Consider the following 16,155-nt stretch of genomic DNA (forward strand, 5'->3'; position numbering starts at 1 on the left):
TCCCATCCCAGCATTCTGTGATTTTAAGCAGGACTGATTCTGCTTTTTTGGAAGAATGGGGTGGATAGATGTCTCTTAAAGACCTTCTCCACCTGATTTACTATGCTGTAGACACGGATAATGGAAAAGCAACATGGCCAGCATCTGCTGATCTTGCCAAGACAACATGTCAGGAAATGCTGACATGTTGAAAATGTTGCTTTCTGGAATCAGTTTCTTTCCACCACTTTCTGAGTGGACTCAGGTGGACTGTGCTGATCACACTGAAAAGTGGCCTAGTTCACCTCCTCAGTCATGAGGACACCTTGTCATTAGTCCAACCAGTGTTAGATGCATCTTAGAGCATCACAAAGCCCCCTCTGCCAAATGTGAGAACTCCCTTGTGGGGAAAAAAATGGTCCTTTTGGTAAAGCATGAATTAGGACAGAGGGAGAGACATTCATTGCTCATGGTTTAAAAATGGTTCATCAACAGCTAACCACATGAAAGCAGCTGGCATTGTGTCACCAACTTTGCAGAGCTTATCTCAGATATTATCACAAACCCATACATGTGGGAAAGGCAACAGGTGTTACTTAGTAGCCAAGGTTACACCTGCTCAAAGGGCAGGAATCACCAATAAAACATTTAGAGATCCATGGAGCTGAGGACAAAACACGGTGAAAGATGGCTGAAGAAATGTTTGAAGATAGGAGACTGAGACTTAGAAACCAGAGTGTGCAAAAGTCAACCAAACTTGCCTCTTTCTCCAGTAAGTCAGTGGCTTTCTAAGGCAGGAGACATACAACAGAGACTAGGATCTATTAAAAAAAAAAAAAAATCTATCCAGAGGTGCTTGGCAGGCTTAGGATTCAGCCCTGGCCTGAAAAGGCTCTTGTGCAGTGTTCATAGTCATTGAGTTGAAATGCCCTGGGCAAGTGCTTAGGCAGAGGTCTGCCACCACAGGGTGCCTTGTCCCATCAGAGTCCAGATGAGCCAGCTGAGTTCACCTGCCAGAATGCTTCAGTGACAAATTCGTTCTGTCATTTCTTTCTGCATCGAGGAGGGAAAGAAAAGAAAGAAGCAGTAAGTGCAACAGGCAGGTTGTAGTAGTGACATGTCAGGCACTTGGGGAGGTGTCCTAAAACAACCCAAGGAAATGACCATGGGAGTCTCAGGGAGTGTTTCTCTGTTTCCCACACCAGCCCTCCTGGCAGCTGCTCTGCCTCAGCAGCTGCTTGCTGGCATCCCCCTCAGCCTCTGTGGCACAAGGTTATTTTGGCTGCGCCCTAGCTTTGAGAACACGTTGGCTGAGGTGTTGAAAGATGCAGGTCCTGCTCCTGACTCAGCCATCGAGCAGCCAGACAAGGCAGTGCTGCTCTCACAGCCTCTGTTTGCAACTGCCTAAGGAGATGGGACATGGAGCTGCTCTTGGCTCTCACTCTGACAACAGCCCACCCAAAGAACCTGTGGTTTTGGCAAGGGACCCCACAGTCATGCTGCAATGCAAATGACTGTTAATAACAGAGGGCCACTGGCAATCTCCTGCAAGACTAAGCTCTGTTTAGGCTAACAGGCTGTTTTCTTTAGCCAGGATGGTAATGTGCCAGCTGCATTAGGAAGGTGCCCAGCTTTCAGCTGGTGGAAGATGGTACCTGCCTTAAGGAGCTCAACCAATAGCTTGCAAATCATGTGTATTGCTGCTGCAAGAAAAATCTGTGATTCTCTCTGGCTCATCAGCTTCATGGCTTGTGACTCTGCATGTGCACACAGACCCCGTCACACACCCCAGGGGAAGAGGTTTGCACAATAAAATGTACTTCCAAAATAGATCTGAAGCAGGGCTGGTCTGCTGAGAAGGAAGGATACAGCTCTTGAAAAAAAGGAGAACTAGGAATGTAGGGTGACCCCTGAGTAACCCCATAAAAGGCCCTTTAGGGGACAGAAGCTGCAGTCTCAGCTCTTCAGCACTGAGAGCTTGTTTATAAAATCCATCAGGAAAGAAGGGCAAAGGGAGGTCTTCTCTGTAGGGGTAACATGCAAAGTCACTCAAGTGCAGAACCCTGCCATCATATGAAAAGCTGATGCTCTGCCACAAAAATCACGTTGCAAACAGGAACTTTGGAAGGAGAAAGAAAAGGGGGGGGGGTGAGAAGGCTGTGAACATCCTCTTGCAACAGCAACCAGCCCACCCCACTAGCACAGCACCACACACAAAAGCAGCTTTAAACAGCATGGGCCAGGACAACTCTTGGACTGTTAAGATGCCTGTGAATTCCTCAGGCTGGCCCCACATGTCCAAGGCATTCATCACGCTCTGGAAATCCCCACAGCTCTGCCTCAGTATACAACCAGCTGGACCTCTGCCAGTGCTGCTGCCCTTGTCAAAGCAGCAAGTGCACAGCTTCTCTCTGCCCCCATATTTCTTCACTTGCTAAGAGAGTGAATCACTGCCTTTCACAGGCTCTGCCCATACAAAGGATCTAGCTCATTCTCGGCTCCCAAGATTTGCTGATAAGAAATCATGTCACAAAGAAGATTGAGAAATGGGAGACTGAGGCAGATTCAGGCAGAGGCAAGCTTAGAAACCAATGAACTCCTTAATCCCATGATCTCTGTAATTTTTCTAAGATATTTGGGCCTAACAGGACACTTTCTGGATGGGGAGGTGCAGGTTTTTTTTTCTTTGTTTCTTACTCCTAAATCTGAAAGCTGAGGCTTCGCAGTGGAAAGTCCACATCTGGAAAGCTTAAACCATAACACAGCACTCAACTTACTGTCCTGCTCCAGCTGTGCTCCCTCCACTTGCTTGTTGGCCTTCTGTAATCACATGCAGGGAACAGGCAACTCTCCAGGCAGGAGTCTCCTCTGCCATGGGATTCAAGAGAACTATCTCTGGCCATCTAAATGCAAAGTTAGGACAGCTGTGTGGGGCTCATGAGGCAGTCAAGAGGGACTGCCCTCTCAAGGGCAGTTCATCTCATCCCTACTGAAAGATTATCAACTCTCCACAAACCTTGAGAACTTGTAAAAACCAAAACCTTCAGTCTTAGACTAAAATGAAGGCAGATGCAGCTCACTGCCTGTCCTTGCTTAAGTGTCAAGCCAGCTGATGAATCCTTCAGGACTTAAAATCACTTAGGACCAGAGCAACAGCTATGGTGCAGCTCAGAGAGAAGGGGAATGAGCAAAGCAACTCACTGATTCTCTGTCTTGAGCTGGGGAGAGTAATCAAAGCTCCTGGGAGCTCAGTGGAAAGACCCTAGCATGTGCATGAGGAAGCTTCCCATTATTACTTTCCCTGCTTGCAGCAGAGAAATGCTGTTGGAAGCCACTGAATCAGTCCTAACCCATGCAGACTTTGGGACTGATGGCAGTGTCAAGCTGCAACCTTCCTGTGGTAACAGCATGGCCAGAAAGGACCAGTTTCTGCAGCTACTGCTGCAACTTGTCCTTCCTTCCTCAGCTCAGCAGTGCATCCTAGCTGTCACACAGCTGTCCTCTGGTTGCTAGACATTCTCATACACGCCTGAGGGAAGGAGGTCTTCCATGTGGTTAGGTTTGCTTGGGGCTTTGGATGCCAGGCAATGAGCAAACCAAGAAATGAGACACAAATAGACCTGTGGTAAATGTGCCTCATTTCCTTCTAGTTTAACCACGGTTACATCACACAGGAAAGTCTGCTCATTTTAGATTCACCCAGACCCATAAATCATCTCATGTTGCATGTGAATCACTGGCATTGAAAGCTTATTTAGCAATGTCAGCCTGTGCTTTGGCTATGAGGTGCTAATTATTGACTGATGTTTGCTGGTGTAAGAGGAGATGGCACCACCAGGAGCTGTGTATCAATACTAAAGAAGTTTGTCATGTGGAGCAGTGGTGAGGAAAACTAACAGGGGACAAGATGACACTGAGTTGCCATTTTCTGGAGTTGAGGGGCATTGTGATAATATGGGTCACAATCAAACTGTACAAAGTCATTAATGTAGATGCTCTTGTCATTCAAATCTTCCCTGATTAGATCATCACCTTCCCATCCCCCAAAATCACAGATGGGCAGCAAATTGACTGAGACAAATGAAAGCAGAGAAGTAAAGCTCTCAACATTTAAGGGCAAGGCCACCCTCCCATCTCCCTCAGATACTCATCCTGGGACTTTTCTCAGCTCTTCCTCTTTCTGGGATAAGATCCTCATGGCCTTTCCTGGTTCTCTGCTGCTGCATATGTCCTTTTCTGCAACCCAGTCCCTGTCACAGTGTGCTAACTATTGGGATATTGATCCTTCTGCCCATTGCAGTATGTCCTCCCTAGGTCAGCCCACACTTGCTTCTCTTACAGCACTAATTATGCACATTCTCTAGTTTATATGCCTGGGCTGTCTGGCCTCTGCTTCCCAGGACTGCTGCTGTTTTCAAGGACTCTCACCTTCTGTGTAGCTAATTGCTTCCCAAGGGAAGCTGCAGAGAAACTTGGGAACTCCAGAGCTCTCTCCAGCTTGTCCTCTAGCTGTGGGCATGCCTCCCCATGGCCTCATTGCAATTCACACTGAGATGTCAAGCAGGGACTTTAGTCCTCTAGTAGGAAAACTCAAGGGTGTGGAAAGAAGGCTTGGGCTCAAATCTGACCCTGGAAAGCCACATGGACACGACTGGCTGGAAGCACTTTGATGTGCAAATTGTATTAGAGCTCCCAAGGCCGTACAGAGGGGCACTGCTACAGCAGTCCTGAGGGTACTGAAGAGTGATTCATAGGCATGGCAGCAGAGGCAAAGTTTAAGAAGGGTTTCCCCAGTGCTGCTGGGAAGTTCTTTCTCAGCTGATAGTTACATGACAGAAGGTAGGGTGGCTGAAAGAGTCCGTAGAGGGTGACTGCACTGCTTGGATTCCTACAAGTGCTGTGTTCAGCCAACACCACTCTCACCCCCTCCACCTCCCTGTCCCTGGGGCATCCTTACCAAAGGCTCCAGCTCCCGATGGTCAATGAGACTGAACTCCCTGATGAAGTAGTAAAAGTGCTTGTAGCAGGTATTGACATGAGCCTCAGCACCCATGTTGATGATGCTGTCAAAGTGGTGGATGTAGACATGGACAAAGACACGGAAGAGGCGGGTGAGGATCTTAGTGCAAACTTGCTGGAACTGCTTGGGGAAGGGAACACCTGCAAAGCAGAAGCAAGGTTGAAGCCATTTGACCATTTAAAAAGCAAACAAATAAGCAAACAACAAACCAGCTTACATTTAAATGTCACTGTCATTGTTAACAGGCAGTCATGGATGATGAGGAAGGACTCTCTTGGCTAATGTCAAGAGTGACAACTGCAACAGGGCAATGTGCCATCTAGCTCTCCCCACACAATTCCTCATTGCCCAACCAGCAATTTCACACCAACATGGTGTGAAGGACTCAGGGAGCTGCAGTAGGTGAGAAAGTTTCTCATCTGGTAGAGGAGGCCACATCTGTCCAAATCTGGCTCTGTCCAGAGTAATCTGGCAGAAGATCCTTCTGCTCTCTCCCTGTCTTTCCCCTACAAGCCTGTGCAGGCACAGCATAAATCAAATTGCATTTATACAAGTCCATGAACAGAACTAAACCTCCTCCCAGCAGAAAGATACCTTCCCTGGTCCTCTAAATCAAAAGATTGCTTCATACTGATTTTCTCCCTCCACACACCGTCAAACATCACTTCTGATACATCAACAGAAACAACCAGTTTCTACCCTTTTACCTCATCCTTGGTTCAGAAAATCCTCATTAAAACAGGAAGAAAACTTCCCATTTTAATGATGCTTAAGTTGTAATTTCATTGCAACTGTATGATGCTTCGTCCTGAGATGTCATCACAAGTTGCTCAAGAATGAGACCCACCACACATTGCTCTATACTTATAGCCTTGTCCCACACAAAGACATTTCCATCCTTATCCAAATGCACTGCTATCACAGTGAAAAATCTCAGAGGTGGGATACAGTCAGTGTCAGCAAGCTGTGGGTAAATCTCTAAAGGAAAAATGGCTTTGAAACCTTGAATAGTTTTATTGAAAGGAGGAAAATGAAACAACTGAAATTTGTTTCCCTGAAGTTTCTTCCTCTCCCCTGAGCAATTCAATGCAAATCTGCAAAGAACAAAATAAAAACCTCTCTTCCCACGGCTGTACCAGCCTCCTCCCTTAGTCTCTTATTAATGCAGCACATAACCTCTTAAAAAGCTTCCCAAATAATCTCTGCTCAGCTGTGCCCAGCTCACACACTCGGCACTGTGAAAAGCACCAGCAAATCTCTTAGCTAAAATAAAAATAGTAATTTTATCTTTGAATCTTTCTCAGCAGCCTCACCAGGAAATCAAACTTTTTTTTCCCAAAGGCTCCTGGCAGGTGTGTTTCCCAGCAGCAGCACCAAGATTCTCTCCTCCATGGGTGGCAACACACAGGATCTGTCCTTCCAAGATTATGCCTGGAGCCTCTTTTCACCAGCCAGGGTTGAGTGGATGCTGGGTTCAGTATTACAGCACTTGTAACAGAAAAGGATCTTTGGTCTGAAATGAGTCACCCTCAGCTCAGCCCAGTCCCACTTTGCCCCACGCACAGCACTGGGTGCAGTGGGCAGGCAGAAGCATTTGTGCTCCTGCCACAGTGGATGTCCCAGCCACCAGCTGGAGAAGCACACACAGCTCAGCTCATGTCACATGAACACAGAGAGGAAGTTCAGAGACTGATTCACAGCAGCTGCTCTGCATACCCACCAGCAAGCCTCAGCCTCAGGGCTGCTCCCACAGCAGGGACCTCGGCATCACCCATTTTGCTGCCAGCTGTAACAGATCCCATTAAGACTTCCTGGGAAAGGTGTTAGCATCTGGCAAAGTACAACCAGGCTCTCCCCATGCCAGCAGCTTAGAGATGGGCTGGGAGATCTGCTTCTGCCTTCCACCTTTGACAGGGAGTTATCCTTGCCTACCAGTCTGATACGGGCAGGGCTCAGGGAGAGATCTCCAGGTTTCCCTGCAGCCAGGAAGGACACAGTGCTTTATCAAGGTCTTCATTTAACTTTTTTTCCCTTTTTTTTTTTTTTTTGGCACTGGATGAGAATTTGCTGAGCAAATAAAAGCCTTAATGACCCAGCTGGGTATTCAGACATGCCGTTAGGTTGGCCCCTGCAGACCAGCTTTGAAGAACTATCAGGAAACATGTTTTTAATAAAGAAAACTTCATCACAGCAAGTAATTTCTGAAGAGTGCATATTGCTGGGTGCTGGCTGGGGAGTACAGAGTGTTCTGAACAGCCTGTCTCCCTGGGACCAGAGGCGAGCAGTCGCTGCCGGGAACTCAGCGAGGTGCCTGCAGGCAGACAGCAATGCATTGGTTGCCTCCAGTTTGTCATCTGTCCCACTTGTCTAGTGTCTCCTCTGGGCAGAGCAGGCAACAAGGAAGAAAACGGACCTGGCCAGCCACCAGGAGTTTATCACCAAACTGTGAGAGTGATAGTGAAGGAAAGCAGCAAACCTCAACCCAGTCCTGAGTTGAGAAAGAAGTAAGATCAGACAGTGAACAGGAGATCAAAAGGATCTCAGACCCCTGGGGCTGACAGCACCTACAGTGCAGACAGTGCTGCTAGATGACCCACCTTCAGAGCTGGTAGATGGTGACAAGTGGCTTTCCATCACATTTGTCCTATAAAAAGGATTAGCCAGGAACTGTCTTGTCCTATAAATTAGTTACCAGCAAGTCTTCATGAACATGTTGACAGCTGAAAGTCTTGGAGGGGAGACACCTCCAGCTATATCCTAGGTTGTCCAAAAGCAGCTAGCTCTTACGTCAGAGAATAGATGCAGCATATATCACAGAACAGTTTGGGTCAGAAGGGACCTTTGAAGGTCATTTAGCCCAACTCTCGTGGCTCTCACAACAACTATGGGATCTGCTAAGCTCTTCTTTGTGTCCATCACAAGGTGTCAGTGTTTGGCCACCCCCCCCAGGCATGGCCAGGCTGTAGTGGGCACTGGCTATCAGTAATGGGCTTCTACAGATCACACCTCACTCTACCATGTCATGACAACACCACCACCATGGTCTTTGGGGTCCAGCACTAGTTCTTTCTTCTCTCATCACCCCTCTCACTCTCACACATGCCCTGGGAAGCACAGCCAGCTCCAGTGGCACAGTGCACAAGCCTGGGCCATCTGGTCCTGCCTCCTCTACCTGTGCTGCAGCCAGTTCTCCACCTTCTGTGTATTGGCCCTCAATACAGGCTATGGATGCTTGACTGGACTCTGCCTTTGGTATGGGAGCCTGTGCCAGGTGATCAAAGTGTTTCCTCACAGGAGGGAAGCAGGGTGGATAGCTGTTAAGCAGGTTGCCTCTGCCAGCAGCGGTCATGCCTTGCTGCTGATGACTTGGAAAGCAACCCACAGCAGCCCCAGCAGACACTGGCCATGCTGGTAAGGAGCTAGACAAATTCCCTATCCCCTCATCCAGAGCTGAAAGGAAAATAAAGGTTGCATCCAACCAACCTAGGGAGAGCAGCAGAAAGATCTGGCATAAATACATCTTGCCCTGGGTCACAGCTGCTAGGGCAGCGGATGTCCAGCAGACACTGCGTGGGACATCCTCTCCAGCACACAAGGGGATCCTGCTCCTCCCTACAGCCAGGCACATGTTGCAGCCACACCTCCCAGCAACAGGAACAGGGACAGGGATCTGGGCACTGGCCATGCACCTATCCTGCCCTTGCAGATGTCTGTCTTCACCTCAGTATGTTCACATCAGAACCTGGCTGCTAGGAGGAGTCACTCTGACAGTGGGGAGCCATGGAGCCCATTGCCTAAGCATGAAGGGTGGCAGGCTGCTCCTCTTCTGGTTCCCACCTCCCTGACAGCTTGGGCCAGGTCCATCAGCATGGCAGCCAGCAGCACAGAGGCTCCATTTGTGGCCAGTGTGCCAATAACTGGCACTTAGGAGCCAGGGGAGCCCTTGCTTGGGGGACTTCATCTCTGAGGTGCTGAATGGTGGAACAAACCAGCAGGAATAGCAGCTTGGTGAGATGAAGGGATGAGACTGGTGAGACTGACTCTGCATGGCTGAGATGATCTGTTGACAGAGGAATGGCAGGACAAGGCAAAGTCAGGATGAACCCCATGTTTTGACAAACTGCCCTGGCACAGTGATGCTTCTTGGGTTTGCTCCACCTTCCCCAGCCCTATACACATACAAGGACACAGAAGTGTCATCCCAATGCATCCCACTGATGGCACTCCCAGCTGCCCCAGGGGATGGCAGAACACCACAAAACCCACCTGGGTTGATTTAAAGGCATTGAAATGACCCTTGCATTTAATTCACTGGGTTTTCATCCAGCAACTTTGAAGAAAGCAGCAGCACCCCACAAGCTGGCATGCAGTAGTCACTCTGATTCCTCTTGCATGATGAGTGAGGAGCAGGGGACCTGAGGATGCAATGTGAGCTCTCTCAGAGGCTGGAAAAGCAGCACCACAGAGAAAGACCTTGGAGTGCTGGTGGACAGCAAGTTCTCCATGGAACAACAATGTGCTCTTGTGGCTGAGAGAGCCAATGGGATCCTGGGATGGATCAGGAAAGCTGTGTCCAGCAGGGCTAGGGAAGTTCTTCTACCTCTCTACTCTGCCCTGCTGAGACCACACCTGCAATCCTGTGTCCAGTTTGGGGCTCCCCAGTTCAAGAGAGACAGAGACCTGCTGGAGAGAATCCAAGGGAGAGCCACGAGGATGAGTAAGGGACTTGAGCATCTCCCCTATGAAGAGAGACTGAGAGCCCTGGGGCTGTTTAGTCTGGAGAAGAGAAGACTGAGAGGGGATCTGATCAATGTCTATAAATATCTGAGGGGTGGGTGTCAGGAGGAGGGGGCCAGGCTCTTTTCAGTGGTTCACAGTGATAAGACAAGGAACAATGGGTTCAAACTAGAACATAGAGGATTTCACCTCAACATGAAGAGAAACTTCTTTACAGTGAGGGTGACAGAGCCCTGGAACAGGCTGTCCAGGGGGGTTGTGGAGTCTCCTTCTCTGGAGACTTTCCAAACCCACCTGGATGCATTCCTGTGCAGACTACCCTAAGTGATCCTGCTCTGGCAGGGGGGGTTGGACCTGATGATCTCTTGAGGTCCCTTCTAACCTCTAATATACTGTGAGACTGTGATTTACACATAAGGTCAGCTCTTCTCCTCCACTTGTGGTCAGAGGCATGTGCTACCCAGACGCTGCACACAGAGCAGCCAGCCAGTCGCTGGAAGCATCGCTTGCGCCAGGGCCTGAACTCAGCTCAGTCCCAGGGGGACTGGAGCAGAGCAGCCATGCATCATAGGGAAAAAGGAAGAACCTTACCCATGCTCCAAGCTAGAGCAAAAGCTTTAAGCAGAGCAGGTACAGTTTCACTCACTGCAAGGCAGCCAGGATGCTGGCGAGCAGCATGACTCACAGCCCTGAAATGAATTAGCACCTTCAGTTTATCTTGGATGTTTTGCTTGAAAACCTCAAGATGTGATTTAATGCTCTGAAAAATCTGTTTTCCTCACTCTCTGCTGATTGCTTCAAAACATAAGGAAACCATCTGGGACCATGTGTAAAGGAAATGAAAAGGAGAGGTAACAAAGTGCCTGCACTTACGGTAAGGGACTGCGAATGGCTTTTGGATCTCTCCTGCCATCCCTTCCACCCTTAACACTCGTGCTCCAGCCAATTTAATTTTTTCATGATGAATCAGTACTGGGAAACTACTTTGCTTCTTGGCAATTGTATTTTTCTCCTCTGCAAAAGCAGTAATTCAGTGAATTATGTGATGAATTATTGTTGTTGTTTTTATATCTCAATTCCATTTTGGCCACTGTGGTGTTCGGTGATTCATTTTTTCCTAAAAATAAGTCTGTAAAGCCCCATTTAAAACTAAAGGCAGCTGCAAGCTGGTTTGGTGTTAATTTTGGAAGAAAATAGGGGAGAAAAAAAAAGACAAATACTGTTTAAAATAGCCAGCTGAGAGAATGGCAATAATTAACTGAATTCTAAACATTTTTCTTCTGTTGTTATGGGGAGAAAAGTATCAGATAATTTCATGCTAAGTTTTCTCTGGTTTTACACTTGAATGGTGGGATCTTGAGTTTTGAACAGCTTTCCAAGAACCACTTTAAAATCTCCTGTGACTGATGCTCTTTGGAGCTGCAGGCACATTTGGCAGGGACCGTAGGGTGTTCCGGTACTGGATCTGGTCCAAACCCTGCATCTGCGCTGACTTAATAATGGAGAGGTTTCAGCAACCACAAAGGTGCTGATTTAAGACACCTGGCCTTGTGCAACCAACACCTTGATGATGGACTGACCCGTGCAGATGCCACTGACTTGCCATGGCCCTGAAAAACCCATCCACCCAACCCTGCTCCCCAGCATGCTACTGTCCAGCAGCAGCTTCCTAAAAGCAGGCAGAAAGATTACCAGGAGGAAACAGTATTTTCCAGGTGGCCTCTCAGTGAAGAAATCTACTGATATAGTTTTACCAGCTGGTAAAAATACACCTGTAGAACCATTTATTCTTCTCCCTGCCTAAGAACAACGCTTATTCTCCATTTAAATGTATTTTTCAGGACAGCTCCATTGGTTGGAAAAGTGGAAACAGAGTGCTAGCACATGCAAACTGATACTGGTTGTCTGGGAAAGCTGTTACTGCTGTGGATTTATAGCTATCAGGGTGGCACAGCTCACCTCATGCAGGGATTTGTCTCATCTTGACTGGCAGACAAACAGGTTTCCACTCCAGAGGAGGGATTATATTGAAAGACTTTAAGTGGGACGAAGCCCTGCAGGTGGATTTCCCTGGGGAGGAGGAAGATGCTGCCTCTCTAGCCTTGCAACAGAGCCAGTACAAGCCCTGCATCATACAGCTTGGCTAAATCAAAGCTGTTTGTCACCTGGGTTGATCTGATCCCCTCTCACTTCTGGCATGGGCTGAAAGACCAGATGTTTTAGTGGTGCAAACAGCCCTGCTCTGTTCCAGTCACTGGAGTTGTGCCTCTAAAGTCCCTGACCATTATGCCAGAGAACCTGGTGAGCCCTCAAGACAGTAAACTATCTCATTTCCAGTGAGATTTCCACCCTCTGACCCATGAGATACCTCTGTTAGGACAGTCATGAGCAAGACCTACTGAATCATGTGCTGCTTCAGGTTTTGTAGCTTTTGGATGAAGAAGGATGCTGAGGTTAGCCTCAGGCAACATTAGCAAGTTTGGGGAACATTTACTGGGTCTGAGAAAAACAAAAAGGAGAAAAGAAAAAAAGAAAGAGGAAAGTAGAAAGTTTTGTCTGCAGTCAGGTGGCCTTAGCCAGGGAAATCTTTGTGATGGGACAGTTTTATCGCACATGGCAAAGAGAGGCCAGGAGGGAAGGCTGAGATGCACACAGCCCATGAAACATCATCTGAAACAGTGGTCAGCATTGCCAGTGCACTTCTCTGATACAAGCAGGAGTGGAACAAATCTTTGTGCTAAATCCCCTCTTTGCAGCTAATATTGAAAAGCTTCACCATGACTCCAAAGCAAGAAATTTGTAACTTCCCCCATCACCTCAGCAGATTCCTTTCCTCTCTTTAAAACAGCTCACATCTCCCTGATGTCTCTCCAGCACCTTTTCCCCCTTGTCCTGGCTCTTTTCCCAAGGGGCTAGACCTTTAGGAGGGAGGCTGAGCATCTCTGTTTGCTCACCTGAGCCCTGCACCCCTCCCTGCTGTGTGACCCCCAACCTCCACCGTCATCCTGTGTGTTGACAAGGAGAAGCCCTTTGGGAATGAGCAGATGTGACATTTCCCTTTGGCCAAACAGCTCCATCTTCTGAAATGCCACAGCTGCCAAGCAATTACCCAGCACACAAAGCAGGCCAGTGAAAGGCAGTTAATTGGGGACACACTGATGACAAAGTGTCACCAGCCCTCCCTCCCCTGCCTCCCACAACAGCCTTTCATGCTTTTGAAAGTGTGATCTTGGGCTAAGTTCCCTTTTGCACGTGTGAGGTTAGAACCCTCAAGACATGCCAGTGAGAAGCCTGAAGATACAAGAGTCCCTGCAGGAAAGGGACTTGGAAGGGGAATGGCTTTAGAAGAAAAAAGATTAAAAAAAAAAAAAAAAAAAAAAAAAGGGGTTGCCTCGTGAACACCCACAGCCAGCCTGGGCCTCACCCAGAACTGCCCCCAGGCCAAAATGAAAGAAGAGGAAACCAGAGGCATCAGCCAACCCTATCCATCTTAATATACATTACATCTTGCAAGAAGAAGTGCTAGAAATGGGGTGAAAATCAGAACAACTTGGCCTTTGCACCTCAGAAGGAAATGTGGGAGAGTGGAGGGTGCTGCAATGCCACCATCCCTCCCTGGCTGCCAGCTTTCTGCAGTGTTAAGACTCCCTGGCTTTCCTGAGCAGCTTGCAATTAGCATCACATCCCAAACCCCACCTGAACGGCATGGAATCGAATCAGGACAATCTCCTTTCTGGCTGGAGGGCACATGGAGTAAATCCATGTCTGCATCCCTGCTTCTAATAGCATGCAGGGCTTCTTCTTGGAAGCAAGGTGTCTCAGGAAGAGGAAGATCTAGCCTGTACCCTCTAACTGCCGTTTTGCCTCTTGGCAGCAACGAGTGTGTGCCCAGCTGCAGCCAGAATCAAAAGGGACTTTGTTGTCCCCAGCACAGCTGGAGTTCCCAGCACAGAGCATCCTGCACCAACATTTTCAGCCAGCTACACTTCCAGCCTCCTCTGTCCATCAGGATGTGTGGAATCCACTGAGATTATGAGGTGGCACAGCAGATGAACCCCCGAGGCTGACTGCCCTGCATGCCTGCACAGAAACCTTTCTGCCTGTCCTGCAGGATGAGGATCTAGCACTGAGCTACCCAGCCTGCCCCTGACCACCAGCAAGGGGAAGAAGGCAGCAACTGTCTGCAAGTCTTGGCTTCAGGTGATGGAGGGAGAGAAAAAGAAACCCTCATAGAAAAGAAACAAGAAGTTGTATCACCCCTACCCCCAAAACAGACAGTGCAACGAGGTCAGACCAGGGGGGTAGGGGGTGGGTCACTCCATCCCAATGGCCAAAATTAGTAATTTGGCACAACCAGCCTCCAGATGCTGCCTTCCTTGCAACCCCTTGCAGCTTCCATGGGTTGGAGACTTTCCCAAACAAGACATAGAGCTAGATGTTGCAGCACAGTCAAATGGGGCTACAACAGTTAGTGGATGTCAGTAATCCCACACAGACCATTTTCTTCAGTGTTTCCCAGTGTATTAATGAGAATCCTGAGCCTGAACTGCACTGATTTCATTCATCTCTGCCAGCTGTGCTGCTTGGGAAAACAAAAAGCCATGTCTTTCCCCTGTGAAGCACCTTAAATCTTCTTTTACTTTCAAGTAGTCTTGAGTTTCATCTGGAAAGTAACTGCTTAGAGGCATGACCTGAGGCTCTGGCAGTCCCATCAGCCAATGCATCAGCTCCAACCCTTGAATTCATCTCCTCAAACAACAAGAAAGCAGCTCAGTAGCAGGATTAATATTAGCCCTGGCAGCTGCCAAGCACTTCAGGCTAGCAGCAGAGGGGTTAATTTGCAAGCTGCTTGCCTTTTGCAGTTGCCACAGCCTCCTACAGCCAAACTTTTTGAAGGGGTGCATTGTACAGCCTGGGAGTTGGCAGCTGGAAAGGCCAGATCCCAGAGAGAGAGATCTCTGCTCAGGCAGTGCCTCAGATAAACAGCAAGATGTGCTTATATTCACATCAGGGCTGAGATAGAAAGATGAGAAATGAAGCAGCAAGGTGGGATGAGGGTTAGACCTTGGGATCATAAGCAATCATGCCCCTGGACTCAGCACTGGTGAGGCTGCACCTCATATACTGTGTTCAGTTTTGGGCCTCTCACCACAAGAAAGACACTGAAGTGCTGAGCATGTCCAGAGAAGGGCAATGAAGCTGGTGAAGGCTCATCATAAAAATCAAGCCTTATGAGAAGTAGCTGAGGGAACTGAGATTGTTTAGCCTAGAGAAGACGCTGAGTGGAGACCTTATTGCTCTCTACAACTACCCGAATGGAGCTTGTAGTGAGGTGGGAGTTGGGCTCTTCTCCCTATTAACTAGTGGTAGGACAAGAGGAAACAGCCTCAAGTTGTGCCAAGGGAGGTTTAGATTGGATGTGAGGAAATATTTCTTTACTGAAAGCATGGTCAGGCATTGGAACAGGCTGCCCAGGGCAATGGTGGAGTCACCATCCCTGGAGGTGTTCAAAAAATGTCTAGACATGGCACTTTGGGACCTGGTTTGGTTCCCATGGCAGTGTTGGGTTGATGGTCGGACTTGATGATCTTAGAGGTCTTTTCCAACCTTAATGATTCTATGATTCCATGAAACTGAGTTGGTTAGTCAAGAGAACAGTAAGCTGCAGGGATGTGAGGATCATTTCTGTGTTTCAACTCCTTGAGGAAGGGCAATGAAGCTGATGACCTATCAGCCCTCAATTCTCACAAGCACAGAATAGTTGGAAAAAATTCAAGCACAGAAAAGGACAGCATTGTTCTCCACATCCTTTAGGAGCAGGATGAGCCCAACTGGCCACAAAGCTGTGGAGGACAGACACTGAGGAACACCTGGAACAGGAAAAGCCACAAATCTCGAGATTGCAAAGTTCAGCAGTACCAACCCTCAGGTGCACCAGTGGCTTGGGAACCTGCGCTGGTTACAAGCCCAGGCATCTTGCAAAGAACCAGAGCACACTCACCAATCCTTGTGGGAAAGATGTCCTCGTTGTTAATGAGCATCTCAATCCAGTCCATCAGCATACACATGTACTTTGGAGCTGACAGCTTGGTTGGCTTCTTGTATTTGTTATCGTCCTGCCACCTGTACTCATACTTGAGTCCCCCAGACATGATGGGGCAGCTCTTTTCCGTGCAGTATTCCGACATGGTGCCATAGATGAGGTTGATGCGATTGAAGAAGTCCACCACGTGCACGGCGATCCAGTCGTTGATGCTCTCACCAGGAGGCAGCTGCACCACTGCTTTCAGGTCCAGCCCAGACTTGAGGGAGGCCTGGGCTTTCTTGTACAGCTCAAAGCGCTGGGTGCCCGGCTCAAACTTCTTTCGGGGACGAAATGTTTTGTCTTTGTTGAAGACTTGCTTGAGACACAAGGCCAT

General features: G+C 48.4%; 1 protein-coding gene across 2 annotated transcripts; it reads right to left on the bottom strand.

Moving 5' to 3' along the window:
- Positions 1–985: 985 nt before the first annotated feature.
- Positions 986–16,155, bottom strand: MOB3C (MOB kinase activator 3C). Of its 2 annotated transcripts, XM_054384234.1 has the most exons (4): positions 15,738–16,155; positions 4,937–5,139; positions 2,753–2,882; positions 986–1,032 (listed from the first exon to the last, which is right to left on the bottom strand). In XM_054384234.1, exons 1-4 carry the CDS (start codon positions 16,153–16,155, stop codon positions 986–988), a joined length of 798 nt encoding a protein of 265 aa, XP_054240209.1. The 2 variants fall into 2 exon arrangements, with proteins under 2 accessions (XP_054240209.1, XP_054240210.1); XM_054384235.1 differs by lacking the exon at positions 2,753–2,882.

Source organism: Indicator indicator, chromosome 10 (genome assembly GCF_027791375.1).
Source record: "Indicator indicator isolate 239-I01 chromosome 10, UM_Iind_1.1, whole genome shotgun sequence".
In the NCBI taxonomy this organism is placed as follows: Eukaryota; Metazoa; Chordata; class Aves; order Piciformes; family Indicatoridae; genus Indicator; species Indicator indicator.

Coding starts and splice junctions, on each gene's coding strand:
- MOB3C (XM_054384234.1), bottom strand. CDS start 16,155: ATGGCCTTGTGTCTCAAGCAAGTCTTCAACAAAGACAAAACATTTCGT. Junction 5,140..15,737: donor CATCTTTCCCACAAGGATTG/GTGAGTGTGCTC, acceptor TCTGCTTTGCAG/GTGTTCCCTTCCCCAAGCAG. Junction 1,033..2,752: donor CAGCTGGAGCAGGACAGTAA/GTTGAGTGCTGT, acceptor TCCTCGATGCAG/AAAGAAATGACAGAACGAAT.